This window comes from Phoca vitulina, unplaced genomic scaffold (assembly GCF_004348235.1).
Source record: "Phoca vitulina isolate PV1807 unplaced genomic scaffold, GSC_HSeal_1.0 scaffold27, whole genome shotgun sequence".
NCBI lineage: Eukaryota > Metazoa > Chordata > Mammalia > Carnivora > Phocidae > Phoca > Phoca vitulina.
Window position 1 is genome coordinate 13,461,602 of NW_022589730.1, and position 24,310 is coordinate 13,485,911.

The window sequence follows — 24,310 nt, forward strand, 5'->3', positions numbered from 1 at the left end:
TTTTCAGCCTCACTTCCCCCTGCAGAGGGTGGTGCACTGTTGGCAATGGAGGACGACGAATATTTTGAACACTATGTGCAATTCCATTTAAAGCAATTTAGGCACAGGCCAGGGCTCACAAACTACCAAAAAACCTGCAAAGCCTGACTTCACTCCGCAGAGCAAGCAATCCGCTTTAAGGAAAGAGCTATACCTCATGTCCATTTGTTCTATAACAGAGCTCAAAGTAGGGGGAAAAAATCAAGTTAACATTTATCCAGAGTCTAATAGAGTAACCTTAGTTAATTCTTAAAGTTATGGGTGCAGTATTATAATATTACATTTAGCCAATGGCAATGGACATTGTGGGCTTTTAGAACTCAGGTCTCACTTAATACAAAGTTCCAAGGTACACTCTTGTTTTTTAATACTAAGTGTCACAGAAAAGTGCAGTCGGGGGTGCCTGGGTGGCTCAGCCAGTTAAGCCTCCAACTCGTGATTTCCGCTCAGGTCATGATCTCAGGGTCGTGGGATCCAGCCTGCATCCAGCTCCATGCTCAGCTCCCTGACCACCCCCCCACCTGTGCACTCTCTCTCTAAAATAAATAGATAAATCTTAAAAAAAAAAAAAAAAGTGCAATCAACTAAATACTTGATCATCTACAAAGACCGAAAACTCTAATTGCGCTCACAGAGAAACACTGAAGTCCCTTCTGAACTAGGTATCCTAAGGGCCATATAACAAAGTGCAGGATTGCCTGGGAAGGAGGGGGGTCTTGGAATGCTGCAAGGTCCCAACTAGCAAGATGGTAGAGTGGAGCTGACACAGTGCTCGGATGATACTTCTTTCATTTGCATCTCCTTCGGTATGTACACCGTAACACCCAAAGTAGAATAACAATGCTACTGTCTCTAGATAAAAATGTGCCATGCTCTGGAGGCATCTGCTGTATTAATGTTCTTAGTTTTTCCTTTCTTTCTCCAACTTCACACCATCACTTATTAACAACAAAGTAGGACCAGCACCTATCTTGAAACTGCTCCTGGGGGAATGGAGCCATCACTAGTTTTGTCCCTGCCCTTGCCTAGCTTCCTCCTCAATCCAGACAGCATGCTGTCTGACATATTGCAGTCTGTACTCAGCTTGAAAGGGATTGTTTTCTTCAGTCACTAAAATTTCCAGCTATCATCTTCCAAGCTACTCCCTCTTTAAAACAAATGAATTACACAATTCACAGCACTCACCATAGCACATACCCTCCATCACCCAGCCACCCCATCCCTCCCACCCCCCTCCACTCCAGCAACCCTCAGTTTGTTTCCTGAGATTAAGAGTCTCTTATGGTTTGTCTCCCTCTCTGGCTCTGTCTTGTTTCATTTTTTAAATTAACCTGAAAGGTTAAAATGCATCACATGCATGCATCCCATGTCCCTACCTTCATTAGACAGATATGTAGGTTTTTCAACAGATCACCCACAGCTCTATCAGCTTATTTCATTCTGGCCTCCAAAAAGCTACCTGGGAGCAAGTGCTCCTTACAAAAGGAAGTGGAGCATGTTTACCAAGGGCAGGAAGGAAAAAGCCAATGTTCCCTGATATCAAAGTTGGGAAAAATAAACAAATATAAATGCTGATTTTCATATTACCCCCCCCCCCCAACCTTGGGCTTGTTTTGTCATGATCCTAGACGCTCTTAATCTTTCTCCTTTCTCAGCATGTATCCACTCAGTCTACCCACACTCAAAACTCAATGGACAAAGCTCTTTATGGATATTTAGGAAACAAAACCAAATAAATAGTATGATGATTATTTAGAGACATAATAATTAGCTTTCGATCCAACTAAATCTTTAGTAATTTTTCTTTCAGGAACTAAGGATAGATTAGGAAAATTTGACCATAAAATAAAATAACAGTATGGCGGAGGTACTCCTATTTTTAAACCTATTCTGAATGTGATTAAATGGGAGTTACACATTACGCTCATGAAGAGGAAACCATACTTGTTTTACTCAATGGTTCTAACAGAGAGTAATCAATATTATTTTCCAGAGTTATTATTCACTACAAGTGGGTCAATTAGAAAAAGATTCCCTGGTGACTGGATTTCCGTTTCATAGTAACAGTCCATGTTTCACTTGTTTTTTTCCCTGTGGGGGAACACGCTAATACACTTTGGAAATTATTAGACTCCAATATTAAGTAATGAGGGACCTGCTCAAGGGCTGGAGTTGTAAGCCTAGCTCTGCGCTTAGTCTCCTGCTTTCCATTAATTATGAAAAGCAGGCTCCCTAATGGCTCAGAGTGGCTGTACCTTAGTGGAGAGTTGCCAGGCTGTCAGTGCTAATACTCACTATATTGCTTTTTTTTTTTTAATTATTTTTTTGATGTAGTATTCCATGATTCATTGTTTGTGTATAACACCCAGTGCTCCATTCAATACGTGCCCTCTTTAATACCCATCACCAGGCTAACCCACCCCCCCACCCCCCTCCCCTCTAGAACCCTCAGTTTGTTTCTCAGAGTCCACAGTCTCTCATGGTTCGTCTCCCCCTCCGATTTCCTCCCCTTCATTTTTCCCTTCCTACTATCTTCTTCTTTTTTTTTTTAAACATATAATGTGTTATTTGTTTTAGAGGTACAGGTCTGTGATTCATCAGTCTTACACAATACACAGAGCTCACCATAGCACATACCCTCCCCAATGTTAATCACCCAGCCACCCCATCCCTCCCCCCCCCATATTGCTTTTAAGAGGATTGCTTTTATTTGATTACCAAAATAATACATGCTCATTTTAACAAGTCAAGCTACAGAAGCATGTGAAGAACACAGTAACAGTCTCCCCTACTTCCTTCCAAATCCCATCCCCCGAGATAACCAGTGTCAAGTTTGGTACACAGGCTTCCAAAGCTTTTCCTCCCTATAGAACACATGCATGCATAAATAGGAGATAACCTCCCTCCATTATTTTTTGAATGGGCTTATACCACACACATTTTTTTCTATAACTTGTTTTCTCATCTACTACAGACAAATCATCTTTCTGAGACAGTAGGTAAAAGTCTAACTCACTCTTTTGACAGCTACATAATAATACACAGAGTACAAATGTACCCCAACTGATTCCATCCCTCCACTGACTGACATTAGGAGTATTCCCAGTTGCTTTTTGCTATTAGGAATAATTCAGCATATCCATTTGTGCATCAATGCTTTCATTTTGCAGTATTTATGGGTGCCCAATGACTTACCCATAATTCTGAAATCCAACAGGCTCTGAAAATTCAAAAATTTTTCACTGATTCATGTGGTGACAAAAGCTGACCTGAACTGATGTCAATATTCTGGTATGAATTTGTTCTCTTTAGAAATATAAATGTGTCTGCTTATGGAGCCCCAAAGCCTGCCAGAGGTGCTATATAATATACATGCCTATATTATCTTTAATAATCTGAAACTCTCAGAAGTCTGAAGCACAAATGGCCTCAAGAGTTTTGGGTCAGGGATTGCGAACCTGTATTTCTAAAAGCATAACTGATGGGTCCAAGAATATTTACAATTTAAATTTTAATACGTACTGCAAAACTACCAAAAAGTTGTAGAAATTCATACTCTCAATCACCCATGTCAGAGAGGGTTCTTTTCCATGCTCCCTTCACTAGCATTTAATGTTGGTATCCTTTCCACTGTTGCTACTCTGATGGCTAAAAAGTGGTATCTTTTTGTGGGGTTCATCTTCTTTGGAATACACATTCATAGCCTTTGCCTGTTTTTCTATTGGGTTATTTGTCTTACTAATTTTTAGGAGCTCCCTGAATATTAACTACCATACCCAGTGTCATATGCTGCTATGTGTCACATGACACTCGTACCCTCCTGTTTCATCTTGCCCCACTCTGTTAGTTAATGGCGACTTTAGCCACACACTAATTTTTATTTGCTCAAATTTGGCAATCTTTTCCTTGATGGAGTCTATATTTTTCACCTTGCTTGGGAAGGTCCTCCTACCTCACCCCAAAGTGGTAAAAAAGTTCTCCCATATATCCTAATACTCATGTATTTTATTTTGTGTATATTCAGTTCTTTATTTCACCTGACATTTATTTCTTACATGTGATGCTTGGTAGAGGTCTGCCCTTTTTTTTGGGGGGGGGGGTCTAGTAGTTAATTATGCCAACACCATTTCACGATTTTCAATATGGATTCAATTTAATATTCATTCAATTTCAAATACTAGAGGAAGAATGAACAAAAAGAGAAAGCCTGCTACTGTTCAAATAAAACAAAGAGAAAAGCGTAGGTAAAAAGTTACATTTACTTTTTATTTCTTTTTTTTTCCAGGAGAATTATAAAATCAAATGTCTGCTTTTTTGTTCTTCTTAAGAGCTTGGAGCCCATAAAATGCTTCAATTAAGCAATTCATTTGACAGAGTAACTTGTCTCTTTTATGTGTAGAAGGACAAATCTTGGAAAGAGTATCAAAGTACTTTTAAAAAATGTGTACTGAATGCACTTTCTCTCGAGAAGCATTAGTTAAACCAGTGAGTGAAAGAGACGTCAGTCAGCAACTTCTTAATTTATCCTCCTTGCACTTTAAATTCTGACTCCTCTAGTGCAGAACTTCACTGTTTGTGAACTTTGTCCTACAGCCATGTTTCAATATTTTTGCCCTAATCCAGGTATGACATAGGGCAACCAGTGCTATAGTATTTATGTCAGAAAGCAAAACAATCTGCAAAAGACTTAAAAGGCTCTCTTTTCCTGGACACAGAAGGAAAGAAAGAATATCTTTTGCCCCACGTTCCTCTCGGACTCGTCTGCAGCTGCGGCGGCATGAGAAACGTTTGAGTCACCAAGCCTGCTTCAGAATTGCTGGGAACACCTACTCTTCAGAAACCATGACTCAGCTCCTTTTAGCTCTCACACCCCCGAACTCTACTGCCCTGGGACTGAACTCTCATTGGTGACTTCTCCGCTTCTTGGTGTAGTGATGTCTCCTGTTGTCCCTTTAGGACAATGTCCACCAGCCTCGCACCCAGTGAGCACCTGCCAGGGTCTTCTGAGAGTTTCAGCATGTGCACAAATGTACAAATGCTAACGTGGCACACACAACCAGCTTCTCAACACTTGAGCCAAAATACACAGAAACCATTCCATCCTAATCCTAATCACCATTAATGACTCTCAGTACAAGCAAAACAGGCATATCACCTTTTCATATGCCTAGAAAACAAAAATAAACACATGCATATCTTGGATAATACTGTACTGGAGAAAAATTTTCTTAAGAATTGCCTCAGAAGGGGCGCCTGGGTGGCCCAGTTAAGTGTCTGCCTTCGGCTGAGTCATGATCCTGGGGTCCGGGGATCGAGCCCTGCGTCGGGCTCCCTGCTCAGCAGGGGAGTCTGCTTCTCCCTCTGCCTGCCACTCCCCCTGCTTATGCTCTCTCTCTGTCAAATAAATAAATAAAATCTTTAAAAAATAAAAATAAAAAAAACTTGCCACATAATAAGTAGAGGAAAGCTACAACTCACAGACATAATTTTTCCAAAATAATAATCAAGGAAATCGAGAACAGTCCGTGTTGGCAACAATTACAATGGACATATTGCTGGGATGCAAATGAAAGCATTCCCTAAAGAGAGACATTTCTATTTTAATCCTCTTTTAAAATGATTCAACTAGGAGCCGCTTATTGGTTACTTACTTTGTGCCAGACCTAGGCTAAGTTAACCCTATGTATACAACAGCCAACAAGAGAGAGCTCCAACCCACAGCGGGGCGGGGGTAGGGAGACGTGAAGGGCAGGCTCCCATGAATCAAGTAAGTACATTATATAGAAAACCACTCCAGGGACGCCCAGGTGGCTCATTCGGTTAAGCGTCTGCCTTCAGCTCAGATCATGATCCCGGGGTCCTGGGATGGAGTCCCGCATCAGGCTCCTTGCTCAGCGGGGAGCCTGCTTCTCCCTCTGCCTGCCGCTCCCCACGCTTGTGCACTCTCTCTCTCTCCGCCAAATAAATAAATAAAATCTTAAAAAAAAAGAAAGGAAGAAAGAAAGAAAGAAAACCACTCCAAATCATAAGATGGCAATCATGTGGAAAGAGCAGTCACTAGATCTACCGTAATCTACAGTAACCCTGCACTAACTAAATTCATGAAAACAATGAGTCACAAGCAGCATAAATCTGTCGTTTTCTGATTCTTTTATAAACTGGCAATATCATGATCGAAAAGATAAACAAGAGGTATGTTACTATGTCACAGTTAAACATATTTTCCTATGAAATGGTTTCTTTATTCAATTTATCCATGACTACCTTTTCTCATTTTCTTACCAACAGTTATGCCCACAGCCAATTCAATTGCAACATCATTCAAGAGATGTTTAATATTAACCACCATACTAGTAGGACAAAGAACAAAAATATAAAAAGCAGAGAACAGATCACTATTTCCATTCCTCTTCTCAGAGGAAAGAAAAAGAGAAGATCCATAAAGTATATTTGGATAAAATCCCAGTTGAGTCATATAAAGATATATAAAAATGAAAACCAGATAACCACTCTATCAAAGATATCAGATTATCAAAGGAGAAAGTGAACGTAAGCTAAGGTCAGAGAGAATGATTATATCATGAAAACGTGCTTAGACATGAGTAGCTTAAGCTCACATCACAAATAAACCAAGCATATCTGGTAGTTAACAGAAAAAATCCAATACCCAAAAGTTTACTAGATACAATAAAAGTTTGAACAACCATCCATTCAGTAAACATTGTCTGAGTTCTTATTATGCACAAAGGTGTGTGAAGCATACAAATGTGAGTTACATATGGTTTTCACCCTCCAGGAATTGAAAAATAGTTTGGGAGCAAAGCTGCTCTAATACAAAGCACAAGATGAAACTTACTGGGAAAAAAAATCATGAGTACTCACAGAAAAGAAAACTCACTTTGATGGAAGGGACACAAACAAGAGTTTAATGGATGAGGAGATGGGGATCGGAAGAGAGGACATTCAAGGAGAACAGGGTGGCAGGACGGTTTCTCAAATTTAGCACGCGTTGTTAAAAATGCAGTTTCCTGGGTCTTATCACCAGAGGTTCTGACTCTGCAGGGATGGCAGGAAAAAAGGTGTTCTGTGAATTCCCCATGTGATCCTGATGTAGGCATTTCATAAATCGTATTTTGAGAAACACTGATTTGGAGGGCAAAAACTACAGGGTATACTTGGGAAACATTAAGCAAATGATAGCATTAAGCAGAAAGAACTGTGGTCGCAAAGGGCGAGTAAAGACTAAGCACAGAGTGCCTCAAATTCCAGATGAAGACACTGCTATTTACCTACGAAAAAATTTGAATAAGAAGTGAAACAGTCTATGCAAGGATACATGGCTTTGTGTGTATCATGCAAATCATGGAACATCTCTGCTTACCTTGATGTGCTTCCACTACACACACACACATACACACACACGCATACACACACACGCATACACACACACACACCCCTACCTGTCTACCTGGGGTGAAAGGTGCATTCTGACAGAAATCTTACAATTGGAAAAAGAGAAAACTATGTGGAAAGTCAGACTTTCCCTAAGGTTCTCTTGTTAATTACACGTCCCAAAGACATCACCCGGGAGGGATGGGTGTGCCCTCCTTTAGAGAAGCCACTGTGAAATGTCCTTCCAGCGCTGGCACCACCATCCTAACCCACCGTGGGAAATGACAGCAGGCGCGTGACTCCTCCCAGTGACAGCTCTGTTACTATGGAGAGCATGGTGAATGACATCAGAACTACAGGCACTCTTAGGAATAACAACTCTCAGGGATTTTTCGTTTTCAAAAGTGACACGTGTGTCTGGTCAGAAGGAGCTCCAGAGTGAGCTGAGGCTGTTTGACCGGAGGCAGAAGAGAGAGGAAGAAAGGAGCATTCCTGGGTTGCCCTCAGTATTCTTGTACTGGCGACCAAAGGGTTGTTTTCAGAAGTCATCAGGAACGACAGTAATCATGTTCCCAAGTCGTGACAACACTTCACCATCAAAAACCACAAAATAAGCATCATCGGTTGGCCTCTCCCTGCATGCTTTTATCACTGTCCCCTAAGAGCTATATGCAGAGTGAAAAGCTGGTTGCCACTCAGAATAACAAATACCTACAAATACTGTGTGCCACATTAACCGTTTGCAGTTAAGTTAAAGCTTGGAGAGTACAGCAAAGAGCTCAACAAGAACAAATGGAAGAATGGAATTGGCCAGAATACAATACCCTCACTGGAATCAAGCCAAGGCTTCTGAAGATCCCTCCTTTCTTTTTATTTAAGTGGGAAAAAAAAGTTAAACATCTTAAAGGATCCCAAGGAAGTCAATAGGGCAGACTGTAATTTAGTACAGTCTGGCTGATAAAGAAATCTTTTGTTTCTTTCTGAGCTCCCTCTTCGTGCACAATGTGAGGGAAGAAGAAAATCAGCTATTATTTTCAGAAATGAGGTCGGGAGCCCACACCAAGGGGAGGGGAGGACCAAAGGCTACACAATCTCAGCGCCCCAAGCACCAAGTAAAGGCTTTCCTTTGATCAGGGAAGGAAAATGGGAATCGTGTGAAATGGAAAGCTTCCCAAGAGGATCAAAATTCCATCTGAAAAGCAAAGCTGTATAATAAAGGAACTTCCAGTATTGGGAAGAGTTAACTGAAAGAAGGGCATTCCACCCAGTCTATGAAATTCCTTACAACTTGGCAAGCCTCACCAAACCCCAGTAGTGGAAATTCCTTCCCAAGGTTATTCATCCCTGAGCAGCACTTGTGCTAAGTGTTCTTTAACACATTGGCCATACCCTTTCTGCAGCACTTAGCTCTTGTTCACTTGTAATATTTTTTTATATCGCACAGCATCTTCAAAGAAGCTGAAACTGGGCTAAGTACTGCAGTTCTAAGTCTGGAAAATGAGCTGCAAAAATATTTTAGCATGCTGCTCCTGATCCTACTGTTAATGAATCATCACTATTCCCATTAAAAGTTGAGTTTTCAGAAATTACTGATAAAAACAAAATATTAAAATCTCTTTCTTTAAAAACCTGGAAATGTGAACTTTTGGTATGGGTAAAAAATTAACATGAATAACTTTGTAGCTCTGGAATGCCAAGATCCCCCCAAAAAAACGTAGTAAATAAGGTCATTTGTTTTCCACTCCATGGGGATTAAAAATGTAGAAAATTGAGCTTTCTAAGAAGAAGGTACTTGATAAATTCCAGGCATAATTATGAGTTTCTCAATGCTCATTTCTTCATGGCTTTCATTCTACTCCACCCACACACTTGCACACCCAACTCAACTTCATTCCTTCTCCCCACTGTTCTCCCATTTGAAATATCCCTGCTTCACCCCCCACCCCCATCCCTCTTATTCTTTTTGGCTAAAACACATTTCACATTTAAACAAAGATCAAATCACTTCTTTCCTCCAAGTCTTTAATTCACGCTCTCCTTGACCCAAAGGTAATTGTAATCTTCATCATATTTTAGGTTACATTATACCCATTTTATACCATAGCCTATAAGACATAATGACAAGCTTACTCCTAAGTTCCTTGAAATTGATCTCCAGGTGCTATATAATGTAACATGATTGATCTACAATCATTCTAAAGGACTAATGTCCCCTTAAAATAGTCACCTCAAGCACTAAATACACCAAATGGTGCTACTGTTCAAAGCATTTTTTGGATGCTCTTTTCTGAAAGTTTTAGGATCAGATTTCTTTGATTATCCTTGGTTGTGGGAAAACTAACAATTCAACAAATATTGCCATACACACACACACACACACACACAATATCCCATGTCTAAATATGGGGGGGGGCAGCAGAGAGGGAAGACAAATATAAGGAAACTCCATCTCTGTTCTCAAGGACTTCATATAGATGTGATGTTTGAAGTTTTCACATGTTTATTATAAAAGGTATACTTGGTAAATGCACTAAGTAGAGAGAAAGCTAACAATTCAGAAGACGAAAAGGTCACATGGAAATGGGAAATAATGAAAAGCTTCAAGAAACAAAGGTCATTACAAATGTGCTTTGAAGGGGAGGAGGATTCACTGGGTTGAGCCCAGGTCTGGTGGGTGAAAAGCAGGACAGGCACATTCCTTGCAAGGTGAAATGTGAAGTATGTTTAGAGAATGGTGAATAGACTTGTAAAAAAAATATTTTTTTAGGTAAGTCCAATATCATACTGTCCATTTAAAATCTAATGTTTCCTTTTCCAACTACAAATCCCTTTCTTAGTAATCTCTGAATCACCTCACCATGCAGGCTCTCTCATCTTACCTTCAACCAAAGAGAAACATAATGATAAATTACCAGTCTCCCTTCCTTCCACATGTGGCTACAAATACCTTTTGCAAAGAAGTGGGGTATACTTAACATAGTGTTGAAGGAATCAAGACGATTCCCACCACTATTCGCTCACATATTCATTCCTTTACCAAGTATGTATGTAATGGCCCCCCTCTGGTAGTGGGTCCTCCCTCTGAGGAAGAACAGATCCCTGCTCCCTAAGAATTCAAAGCAAACAAGATAAATACAGAAAACAGTAAAAAAAAACAAAAACAAAACAGGTGACAGGCTGAAGTCAACTCTTTCCTTATGGTACCTACGCTGAAAGTCACTCAGGCAAAAATTAAATGCAACAACAAATGTTTACAAGTTGAAGCAATACAGCTATTCCTAGGCATTACATCTTCACGAAAGCAGGCTCTTTTTTAACTATTGCATTAAATATTGTGAAACTATGAGGGGCACAGTAACAAAACAACAACAAAATTCAGTATCCAAAGAAGAATGTTTAAAAAAAAAAAAAAGGCTGATGGTGGTAAATCTGAGGGGATTTTTTTTGGGGGGGGGGGCCCATTTCAGGATCACGTATGGTAAAAAGCACATTAATAATTTTGCAGACATACATGATTTACCAAATAATTTGAAACGCCAACTTCTATTGAAGTTAAAGTTAATAATCCTCCTATAAAAAAAATCAGCTCCATTCCTAGAACTTGCTGGGACCCTCTAGCTCTGCTAACTTTGTTTCTCTATACCAACTCACCTACAAACAGCAAGAGCTGGGAATCAGATTCACTTCCCTTATTAATGGATGGAAGTAATAGATAATCACCAGCCATCAACACAACTGAAACAATCATTTTGTATTTATGAGAGTAATTATTACATAATTTGTCTAATTTCTAACATATAGAATTAAGCAATTGAAGTGTGTTTTAATTATCATCCATTTGTCAAATATTAAAACATAGGCTCACCTATAAAAGTGACAGGCAGAAGTGATTAATAAATTAAAATTATCTAAGATGAGGACATTTAAGTTCAAATGTAGTGGCAAACTTTCCAAGTACCATGGACAAAGCTACAGAAACGCACGCATACAAATTACTACTATCAAACTCTGCTTTTGAGTTTGCTTTCTACACAGCTCTTTGTAAACACTGCACTGGCTATCACCATAAAAGAACTCTCTGATCTGTCATACCTTACAAACTCTAGAGCCTTCAATGCAATATTACTACCCGTGAAACTTTAATAAATGGTAATTTTAAAAGAGCTAAATGTATCAGTACAGTAAAATGTTTGAACACTAACATCATTTTGTATAAATAAGTTCATACCGCTTCACTACAGTATTAAAAACAATAAACTTAAGACATGGTAAGGAAAGTTATATTCCTCAAATTTAAAACAGTAAAAAAAGTTGTCCTCTTCATTGACTTTACAAATAAACGTATTATATTTTATTTAAAAAAATTCTCCATTGCAAATAATAATAATCTTAGTACTAATACCATCTGGGTCATCTAAATGAAAATGTAGCTAATTTAAGTGAAGTTCTATCTATTAATAAAATAGAGGTAAATAATACATTATAATTAATAGTGACATACATAATCAGGAAAGAAACCATTAAACTACCAAAAATTACTCTGATTTTGCCTCTCCTCTATATTTTGAAAACTAACTTGAAGAGTTCCAATGCCAATAAAGGAAAAACAAACAGTGGTCGTTCCAAGAACAATGTTTTCCCTCTGGAACTGCTGGCCTATGTGTGTACCTCAGCATGCCATCTTTCCAGATTTAGAATGCGGCTGGAAATACCAACGTAAATGTTCTGTGAAAACAGCTCATTTATTTAAAGCAAGAATTTCCAATAGGAAGAAAAATTAAGGGGATATGTGGTTAAGAGAGAAAGTCACTGAACTCCTACCTGTTATAAACGCACTATACTTAAAGTTACTCCCTGGATATCTGCCCTAACTAATTTTGTAATCTAAAAATTCATTCCTTGAGACTTAGGTAAAAACATAGTAAGTTCCCCTCTAACATATTCACTGTGAAACATGCACTAGAATTAGCACAAATTCCTTAAATGCACAAATAAAAATAAGCAACTAAATATATGGCATATCTCAAATCTACCATATTAATTGTATCGGTATATAAAAGCTACATTAATGCTTTTTGGAGTATATGAGTTTAAAAATCTATATTATAATTTCATTTCCTAGCACTAAGTGTGTGTGTATGTATATTATACTAGACTTACAAATTTATTACTTTGAGAACTTTGCAATAAAATATTTCTTGGACAATGGGGGTAGTAGTATGTGGTAGGAAAAAAAATTGGTTTAAAGCCCATTTGTTTTCTAAAGGGTAACACAACAGCAGCTTTAGCAGGTGCTCAGACCACCCCCCCGCCCCCCCCACACACACCAAGTCCCCTCGGTCTATCTCCCCTAGGCATAAAGCAACAGAAAGAAACAGAAACCTTTGCTGCAGCGTAAAACTGAAAAACCTTCTACCTTAAGTAAAAGACATGGCTTTATCCTGCACACTACAAAGAACAAACTAATCATATGTAACTTCATATGCTTTGTTCGCTTTTCTAAAAAAACGTAAATGAAAGAAGCTGGACACCACTATATACTACCCATTTATATCAAGTACGAAAACAGGCAAAACTCATTTATGGTGTTAAAAGTCAAGATAGTGATTATTTTTAATCTAATCTGTAATTCGAGGAGGGGCACAGGAAGGCTTCTGGGGTGCTAGTAATATTCTATTTCTCAATATAGGTACTGGTTACATGGATGTGTTTACTCTGTGGAAACCCACCGAATTGTAGACTCATACTTGTGCCTTTTCTATGATTTTGTTATACTTCTACAAGAAGACTTCATGAGGTTATACAAGGAAGAGTTAAGACCCCAGATCCCCTCCCCAATTCCAGCAGAACACAGCTTATTCCCTGGAAGAAACTGAACTGGAGAGTCTCTGGCTCAAAGACATCAGGCCCAGTACAAAACACTGTTCTGAAAACAGGGATAAATTAAAAACCCACACTCTAACCTTGAGATTCCAGCTCTCTTCCTCACTCTGCTTCCCGAATCTTGGCATGCACTGCCCACACAGAAGACCACAGGATTCCTCTCAAGTAAAACTGACATGCCTCAGGGAAAAGATCCACAGATACTGTCTTTGGAAGTTCCCCAATGAAACCACAAGCTCACCCCCCATAGCCATGGCAGAGCAGCTGTATGGTGGAGAAGCCCTGCCCACGTATCTCAGTAGCCAACTCACTTTTCAGTGACTCACCATTAAATAGGAACAGAGAGCAAAGGATCACCAAATAGTTACGTTTCTTTTTTTTTTTTTAGGTTTTTATTTATTTATCTGACAGAGAGAGACAGTGAGAGAGAGAACACAAGCAGAGGGAGTGGGAGAGGCAGAAGCAGGCTTCCCGCAGAGCAGGGAGCCCGATGCGGGGCTCGATCCCAGGACCCTGGGATCATGACCTAAGCCGAAGGCAGACACTTAACGACTGAGCCACCCAGGCGCCCCCAAATAGTTATGTTTCTAACACAAAAACTCAGACACCTACACAAACAGGAAAAAAAGAAACTGACAGTGCAAGAAGGAAATAAATAAATAAGTAACTTTAATGTCCTCAGAAACAGAAGAGAAAAAACAGAAGAGAATGCTATTAAAATGTACACAAAAACAAATAAGAAAGAGCTCTTGAAAAATAAAGACAGCAGAATTTCAGAAAGGTTAAGATAGAGGACACCTGTCAAATAGGGCATTAAAGCAAAGAGCTAGGAAAATTAGCGAATTAGAGGAGAAACAAGGAGGTCTCACTGAACTCCCAGGAATTCAGAGGAAGAAAAGAGAAAACCAAGGTCAGGGAGAAAATGATCAAAAAAACATAATGGGAAAGTTTTCCAGAACTAAAGGACATAATTTTTTTATATCAAGTGTTCATCATAGTGGCTGAAATTAATAGAGTGCCATAAAAGGAAGATCCTAAAATCTTTTGGAGGTTGTTTAAAACAAAACAAAACAAAACAAACAAGCAAACAAAAGGGGGGGAAAAGGTCACCTGTAAAGAGAGGAATCAGAATAGCGTAATGCTTTCTGGTAGCAACTGTAGAACCTAGAAATAATGGTGCACCGGCTTCAAAATTCTCAGGACACCCCGTTTTCCTACCTAGAAGCCAGCCAGGTTACCATTCAAGCGGGGGAGAAAAGTATTTTCAGACATGTAAAGTGTCTAATAAATTGGTCTCCCGTGTCTCCTTTCTCAGGAAGATATTCCATTAAAAAGAGGGAGTAAACCAAGTCTTTCTTCAAGTTACCAGCTGTCAGCAAACTACGGGTCCAACACGGGGGAGACGAGAACTACCAGGAAAATGACGGAAGGTCATCCCAGGACACCAGCTGTGCAGTAGGCACACGGAGCAGGTTGCTGCCCTGACTCCAGGACGAAAGAAGTGTCCAAGAAAAAGGTGTCAGAATGTCAGAGTTCTGTCAGAAAACTTAGAAACCCTAGAGAAAAAAAGTACGCATGTGAGAGGCTCCAGCCAGCGCAGGAAAGGAAATGTAGTCACTGCCTTTAAAGCGCCTTGGCTGTGGGCCACAGCTCCCTGCTCCAAAATGGACAGCTGGCCTTACCCCGAGCGGATGGCAGAGGCAGCGGTGTGCGCATGCGGGGAGGCAAGGTAAGAGAGCTACATCTTCACCTTCCACAGAAATAAATCAACATAAAATGTCCAAGAACAAAAAAACGTTAAAACAGCAGTATATAAAGAGTACTTCGGAAGATGCAGGAAAACTGCAAAAAAGAGCCAAAAGACTCAAAAGTGGTTGCCTGGGGAGGAGGCCTGGGGTGTAAGGATGGGTGGGAGTTCCCGGCACATATTTCTTATTATAAGTCTTGTTGTTTGTTAAGATTTTAAAAAATCTACATAGGATGTTACTTGGGGAAAAGGTTTAAATTTTTAAACTACGAAACGAAAGCAAGGAATGTAGGAAACCGCAGGCGAGAAGACTAGCGAGGGCGAACTGCAGTGGGAAAATGACAGGGCAGCAGCTGCTCTGCAGAGCTCCCTGCGCTGTCCCTGTGCTGTCCCTGTGCTGTCCCCGCGCTGTCCGCGGGAGAGCGGAGAAGCGCTTCCTCAGACAGCTGCGGGACAGGTCGTGTGCTGAGGAAGGGGGAGCACAGGAGAAGGGGGGAAGGGTCGAAAAGAAATTTATAGACGTAGAATCCACAGATACAGAGGGCCAATCAGGAAACTCTGAAAGAACTAAATAATAAGCAGGGCAATGCCCCAAATACCCTTTCACCTGGGTATTTGTTTAGTCCAGAAATGCTGGCTGGCTCTTTGGGAGCATCCTATTCCCTTATGGAATTAGAAGCATTTTGATTTTCTTTGTGTTTAGGTTTTAAATTTTGAAATTATTATGAAACATGCAAATAGAAAAATACAAAAGATAATGATCATCCAAACAACCACTCTTCAGCTTTTTCAAATATTAACATTTTTGTCATATTTGCGTCTAATTTTTTGTCATATTTGCTTCCATTTTTAAAGAAATAAACATATGGATATAGCTGAAACCCTCCTCGGACCATTCCCTAATCCTATGCCCCTAACTGCCTCACAACAGGTAACCATTAATCTGAAATTGACATTTACCTTCTCCATCCACCTCATCTCTAAAATGGGAGCATTGGTTTGAATGAATTCTGACGTCCCTTTGCTGGTGTCTTAGGATTCAAGAGTATGATACCAAGTTCTTGAACGTCCTACACTGCTTATTATTTAGTTCTTTCAGAGTTTCCTGATTGGCCCTCTATATCTGTGGATAAAAGCACCTTTGCTGTAAAGTATGATGGTTATCTCAAAGAAAACACTTGTATGATTATTTGAGCTGTGAGCCAAACTAGTCAATTCATGGAATGCAACTTTTACGTGAAAGAACAACTGACAAATTCACTATTCGGACTTGGGTATTTGGCAGACATTTTCTCTACAATGAAGTGAGAAGGTCATTTCAGGAAAAACAACTGACGGTATTTGTTGCCAAGGATAGCCTTCGAGCTTCCAAATGAACGTCAACATTTTAGAAAACTTGTTTCCACTGTGAACTTGAGAACTTCCCAATACTTAAAGATTTTTCTGATGGCATCAGTGGTGATATTAACAACTGTGATGTCTTGAAATTGCACAATAAAGTGCGTTAACATCTGGAATAGCTCCATTTTCTAATGAGCTAGTATTTCCCAAATGACCAATAATTAATGAGATAAAGTGATGCACGGGCAAGGACCCATTCAAAGTGCAACAAAGGTCAACAGAACCTAATGTAAAAGAATTTTTTCAAGTTTAACAACAGGGTTTAAGATTCCATACTGGAACCAACATTTAAGAAATGACCACTTGTCAAGTTTTGGCATAGCATCAAAGAAGACTATTCACAATTGTCTGAAAAGACAATTAGAATACTCTTCTCTTTTCCAATTACACATTGCACAAACTTTATAATAAACACTTACTGGGTTATTATTTTTGGATATTAAAAACCGTGAGCACATAATCACAATGGTAAGTTACCATAGTTTAATCTCGGATCATTATCAGTCATTTAGAACAAGTGAACAATTATTTAAAAGTTACATTCTTTTGCAGTTATAGTCTCAGATATCTGCAACAAATATGTAAGTATCAGAGGCTTAATTTACCACAGAATCAAGAATGATCATTGCTCTAAAGAGGAAATGAATACAGTAAATTCTTAAATCTGTTTTAAGTACACGCAAATAAAGTCCCTTCTCTCCAGTTATAAAGCATACTGTTTTAACATTGGACTCTTGAAACCTACACACTAATCACCCAGATGCCCTGCTATTAGTGGATTTAAACCTTAGTTCTTAAACTGGTGGGGAAATGTCTTTTCACAGAAGAAACTGACTTTATAAACTTCAAAAGAAATAATCTAATCTGACCAAACCTCAGCAGTTCAGAAGTAACACCGAGTAACAAACTTTTCACAGACCCATTTGTAGATCAGTTAGGAAACAGAAGTGTTTTCAAAAGAAATATCCTTCTTACACAAATCTGTCCAGTTAATTAATATCATAAATCATTCGTTTCAAAGGCAGGGACCTTAAAAAAAATTCCGGAATGAAACTGATAATGTCCTCACTTCCATAAAGTCCTATTACCCTGCCCTCTGAAAGAGAAAGGTTACACACTGTAGCTTTTTAAGTCAGAATATTCAAATAACAATCAGAGGCTACCCGTTTCTGTATGCTCACCTTTGCAGTTCATTGAGCCCCCTGGCAGTTGGTAGGCAGGGATTCTGCCTTAGGAAGTTTTGTTTTAAGTTGAGATGAGTGAGGTCTTGGCTGTAGAAGAGGTTGGCAGGCAGATGCTCCAGGCTACAACACGAGAGGTCCACTGAGCTAATGCGCTGTGACGCAACCTGGAGGGGGATAAAACCCAGCCTGATTTTAGTACCATCCATTTATCCTACAGATGCCCTCTATGGATAGAAACCATCCATTTATCCTACAGATGCCCTCTATGGATAGAAACCCCATTGAGAACACAGACATATTGTACAAGTGGCACTAGTAGCCCAAATATAAACCAGTATTTAGCACTAGTAGTCCAAACACAAACCAGTAGACTATTTACTTAACATAGAACCAAGTCAAGTACTGTAAAAGCAGAAAACAGTGTCCCTGCCAGGAAGGTACTTACAGTAACCCGGTATAGGAGACAGGTTACAAAAAGCACAGATTATCCTATCAGGTTCAGTGATATCAGTAATCTCCTCCAACCGTAGGGGTTAAGTTCCTGAAAACGTTCATGGTAAGGGAATTCAGAGCTAAGTAATACAAGACTCTAGAGTAACTACAGGGTTAGGAGATAGACACTAAGGTCTAGATAGAACCTATCAAAGCCCTTGTATATACTGATCTAAAACAGCACAAATAAAGAATAGTAGTATTGATGGCCTTGTACACATCTTTAATAGTAATGGCAGCATATGATCAGATTCCACTGTCTGCTTGCTCTCAACTTCTTGGGTTGTCTGTCCCACAAAGCTTCAATGAGATGCTCATAAATTCATTGGGCTTTGCTTCATGCAAGTATTCTAAGTAAAATTTATTTTATGTCGGAATGTTTATCCACATATTCAAAGCCTTCCTGGTTGAATGACTATGACCGTGGCGAGCGTCCCAGGGCCCAGACCAACTAGCATGCTAGAGACAGAAAGAGCATTGGATGACCTGTATTTCTCAAATGCTTTCTCCAATATTCCAAGTCATGCAGTGTCACTTTATGCCTCTGCGTGTGGCTTCAGCCCCACTTGCACACACCTTGGCTCCTCTCCCCCAGAGACGCCACGGTAATACTGTTCTAAGATTTGGATTGATTCTCCCTTGTGCTCTTTATCTTTACCAAAGCTTTATGGCAGAAACACCACTCCTTATCTGTGACCAGTATGATATCCTTTTCTATTACCAAACTCTAGCTTTCTCTTTCCCAGTTACAGAGGCAGCAGGGCATGGTGCTCAGGAGTGTGACTCGGGGGTCCATGTGCAGCTTTATGTCCCAACTCCCCCACTGAGGAGCTGAGAGGACATGACCAGATCACTGAGCCCTCCGAGCTGCAGTTTTCTCATCTGTGTACCAGGTGTGAGGGTGACATGGGCATCTACCAGCCAACCCAGAAACAGCATTCAGTACGCGGGGACTCTAGTACTACCACTAGCAGTATTGCTACTACTGCCAAATAGAATGATTCACATCTTACAGCTACTGGAATCCAAATTCTCCTGATGCTGAAAAGGTATTCAGAAGTAAATTTGCATAAAACCTATTCTGCTGATGGCATATTTGAGGTTAGAAAGAAATTACTGTGCACACTTGAGAACTAAGGGGAGAGTGAGGTAAAAACAGCCTGGCAGGGCTCAACTCAGAAGACTTTATAGGGGCGCCTGGGTGGCTCAGTCGGTTAAGCGTCTGCCTTCGGCTCAGGTCATGATCCCAGCGTCCTGGGATCGAGTCCCACATTGGGCTCCTCGCTCAGCAGGGAGCCTGCTTCTCCCTCTGCCTGCTGCACCCCCTGCTCATGTGCACTCCCTCTCTCTAGCAAATAAATAAAATCTTAAAAAAAAAAAAAAAAGACGAAGTCTCAGTCTGCATTTTAACAACTATATCTTTCCTTGAATTTTCACTATTAAATAAGAAAAAGAAGAAATTGTTTTCCACAAAAAAAGAAGGAAGGAAGGAAAAAAGAAAATCCCAAACAGGGCCAAATCATCCACATACACTAAAAGATGTGAAGAGAGCCATGAGGAATGTAATGGGCCTGACAGGCAGGTGCAAACGCTCACGGGAACCTGTTACAGGCAGAGAGGGCGCACACACGTTGAGCATGTAAGGGTGTGCCGGCCTTCTCTCACCTGCGGTACAGCAGTAAACAAGGCAGACACAGTCTCCGCCCTGGGTGAGCACACCTCAAGAGAAGCAGAGGGAAATTAGGTACTACATGATAATGATTACAGTAATGGTAAGTGCATGATCTAAGAAGTCAGGGAAGGCTTCCCAAAGGACCTGATGTCCAAGCTCAAACTTCAAACTTGAGTGCAAATCTGTGTTTTCATCTACCCCAAATCCTTTTTCCATATCTTCCTATAGCAATCCTTCAGGATCCTGGGATCTTGACAGAGCTTCGAACAAAGCGTGTTGACCCTCTGGCTACAGGGATAGGCACGTACTCCAGGCCTGAACAACCAGAGTACCCCATCCACTGAACCCACGATTGATCCAACAAGTACTGGCATGTGACCCCAGCTAGGCTACCAGAGGCCTTCTCTGGGATTTATATATTCTGAAGCCAGGAGAGAAAACACGAACACACACGACTCCATATATTATGTATAAATAGCTATGGAACAGTAACTATTAACCACATAAACCCTGCATTGGTCACATACCAAATTAATGATGGCAATTGTTTCTATATGGGTCGGGAGGGGAAAGGAAATAAGAATGGGAAGATAGGAAGGAACTATGGAAATGTGTTAACAACTGGGGAAGACAAGTACGTGGAAACTGTAATATTATCCTTTGTGCTCTTCTGTGTGCATGTGTATGTGTGTTTACTTTGGGAAAAAAATGTAATTTCAATTAAAATTTCAGTTAAAGAAGAAAATGGATGAGAGCAGTCTTCTGGCTTTCTTTGAATTCAGTGTTCTACTAGGTGGTACACCAGGGACAACAATTCCTCCTGTCATCAAAGGGATCCCCTTAACTAGTGGGCTGAACAGTGGCCCCAAAAAAGGAGGCGAGGCAGACAAAAACACAGATTTCCACATCCTAGTCCCTGGAATCTATAAATATTATCTTATACGGCAAGAGTGAATATTACTTTATATGACGAAATATGTATCCTTTAAGAGAGAGGCAGTGTTTTGAGGTAGAAGAAGAGAAGTCGATGTGACCATATGGGGGCAGACACAGAAGTAACACGGACCACAAACCGAAGAATGTTTAGAGCCACCAGGAGCAGACAGAGGCAAGGAATGGATGCTCCCCTAGAGCCTTCAAAGGAGTATGGTCCTGCCAACACCTTGATTTCGGACTTCTGGCCTCCAGAACTCCGTACATTTCTGTTGTTTTAAAGTCACCAAGGTTTTGTTAATTTGGAAACTAATACTCCCTTCACAATTTTTTCCAGAGTACTTTTCATTTTCAGTCATTCAACACGTTTACTGAATACCTCCCATGTGCCAATACTGGCCTAGGTAAGCACTTGGTATGCCTCAGTAAACAAAATTAAGATCCCTGCCTTTGTACATAAGTCAATTATATGTTAAAAATTGGCAAATACTATGGAAAAAATAGAGCAAGGAACAGGGGGTCAGGATTGTTGGAAAAGTGGTCAGTTCTCCTTAAATAGGTTGGTCAGGGTGGGCCCCACTGAACAGGTGACATCTAGACACGAAGGGCATGAGGAAGTTGGCTGAAGGGATTTGTCTAGAGGAACACGGAAGTAGCAAGGGTAAAGGCCCTAAAAAGGGATGTGCCCAGCATGTTGGAGGGGAGAATGACCTGTACGTAGTGAGATCAGGAAGGTAAGGGGGTAGGGGTGGGCAGCAGGTCCGGCAGGGTCTTTTCAGTCACTGTAAATACTCTAGCTTTCAATGTGAGCAAAATGGGAAGCATGGAAAGGTTCTGAAAATCTCTGTCTCTAGACTGCAAGCTCCATAAGGGCAGGGATTTTTGCCTATTTTGTTCACTGATATACCCTGATATGCTCAGCACTTGGTGAGACCCTCGAAAAAAGTACTTGTCAGAAGAATGGCCACTGGACCAATTTCCAGCCCCTGCTTTCTCACCAGCCTGCATCTGACACACCTAGCGTATGCTTTCACACAGAGACTACTTTGAAGAGGACAAATCCTATTTCGACTGAGGCGTCACACTAAATACTCTCCTCAGACAACTGAAAGATAATGATTACATGTCAAGTAGTATTTGATTCCTTTCCTCGTTCTGGACCACAAGCTGTTGCTGCTGGAAACAAGGGGAAAGAAGCCACATTAACAAGGCGACAACAAGCAAGAGCCGTGCACAGCAAGAACAGAAAGGATAGCAGCAGGGCAGTGAGCTGCCAAGGTGACCACAAAAGCTACCAGGAGCTGCCCCTCCACCCCGTCTCTGCAAAAAGGGGGGAATTTAAGTGCTTCCACGCAGACCAGCCTGGGCACATAGGGATATGCCACAAAGAGATTTGCTTGACTCCCACGTGAGAAAACCATCGGCTGGACTGCCCAAAGAAGCTGTGACCCACATACATGGCACCTATTAAAACTAAGATCCTTCACAGGAAAGACCTAAATAAGTAATAAAAATAAATCAGAAATCCACCTGGCTATACCTCAGAGCAAGTAGCCTCTTATTACTTTTTTTTTTTTTTTTTTTTAAGTAGTAGGAATAGCAATAATACCAGCTAACATTTAGGTGGTGCTTCACTTGTGGGCGGCCCTCTTCTAACTGCTCTAGCCATGCTATTTAACCTTCACAACAACTCAGTGTGGTGATGACTTACCCTCATTTCAAAGATGAAGGGTAAACAGAGTCACCGAGCACGCCCATGGTCACCCAGTTTGAGCAGTAGCAGAACCTGAGTTTGAACAAGGACCTGTACTTCTAACTCCCATGATAAAATAACAATGTAACCCCTTAGACCACAGCAAAGATGATCAGATGCTATCCCAGGGGAAGCTTAAGCCTCAGGAATGGCAGTGACAGAAGACAGTCTGGCATGTTTGAGAGAAGCAGACAGTATGTGCTGACCACAAACAGACTTCAGGGAAGGGGTGAAGCCCCACGGGGGCACCATTCCCTGACATCATGGGCTCTGCCCACTCCTACCTACACAGCTTGTCTACCTGGGCAGGGGTGACGCCACTTGGGGAGCACCTCACTGAATTCTAAAAGGTTACAGGAAAAGTTTAAAAGGTTATAGAAATTTGGGCGCCTGGGTGGCTCAGATGGTTAAGCGTCTGCCTTCGGCTCAGGTCATGATCCCAGGGTCCTGGGATCGAGTCCCGCATCGGGCTCTCTGCTCCTTGGGAGCCTGCTTCTCCCTCTGCCTCTCTCTCTCTCTGTCTCTCATGAATAAATAAATAAAATCTTTAAAAAAATAAAAAAATAAAAAATAAATAAATAAATAAAAGGTTATAGAAATTTAGAAAGTGAAAGAAAAGGGCACATGCAGAAATCACCTCAAATCTGTTATAGAAAGGGATCTCTAAAGGACCTCACAATGAGAATACAAAATCCTTTTGGTAAAAGCTACTGTACTTCTATTACACCTCCCAACATCGAGACAGTGGAAGACACAAAGTTGAGACCCAAGCAACTTGACATGCAGGAGAAAGGGCACAGTCTTAACAATATTCAGGGCGTACAAACAATTCTACCACTTCCAAGCCATGTGGCTCTGGATAAGTCACTTCATCTATCTGTCCTTCTGTGCCCTCATCACTAAAGAGGAATAGATGGTCCCTGCCCTGATGAATTGGACAAGCTGCTGTAAATAATACTTTTCTCATTTTAAAAAAATCAGGAGAGGCTCTACAGACCAAGTGTCCCTTGACCAACAACCACAGCTGGGCGCAGTATAAACCTGTAACACAAAAAAAGGACAAGAGCACAGGCCACTGTTCTTGCCACCTTGAGCAGGACACAGATAAAGCTCAGTCAAAGGCAGAACACGACACTAGTTATGAGGCTCACAGACCGTCCATGAACTACACATGAAGGGATTCAAGTGTTAGAAGATTGGTTCAATGGAACTGTGGCTAGGGAAATCTGGCTAGTCTGGATTAACAGCAAAACATTTTTTTAAGGCTGATAGAGTTGGGGAACTAAATGGGATTTCCCCCCCCATGAACCTACATATTCTGGAAGACACATAAAAGTGAACATGAATTCCAACGACCTTCTCAGGTTGTCTTCTTTTCCAAATTACTTGTAAACATGTTGGGAGGGGGAGGGGGAAAGTTAATTTGGGCCTCAAAATATTTCCCCAAAAGTACACTGCAGGGTAAACATAAAAATGATAATATGAACGACAAACTTTTCAGACGACCTATTGGGCTTCCAGATATTTCTAACAGGCTACTCAGCTCAACACTTCCCTCAGTTGTTTCTTGGCAAGCCTTTAGGGCACTTATGTCAAAACTGGTCTCAGCTATGCATCTAGCTGAGTTGCATTTCTAAACCAAGATATCTCTCCTATCCTAACCAATCCTTGCTATGCTTTTGAAATTATCATCTTCCCTTGTAACAGGACTGTCCTCATCTTTTATTAGCAAGGAAAGGTTTAGAAAAACATTCATGTGACTTATTTTGTTGTTGTTACCACTATACTTTAGTGAAGGGGCATTTATCCTTATT

The 24,310-nt window shown here is 40.6% G+C and overlaps 1 protein-coding gene across 1 annotated transcript in view; it reads right to left on the reverse strand.

Annotated features, from left to right (window-relative positions):
* The window catches only part of PHLPP1 (PH domain and leucine rich repeat protein phosphatase 1), a 217,309-nt gene that overhangs the window by 60,775 nt on the left and 132,224 nt on the right, over positions 1 to 24,310 (reverse strand). The window contains exon 4 of the mRNA XM_032422705.1: positions 17,644 to 17,810. Coding sequence (XP_032278596.1) covers positions 17,644 to 17,810 — 167 coding nt within the window. The remainder of the gene's footprint in view (positions 1 to 17,643; positions 17,811 to 24,310) is intronic.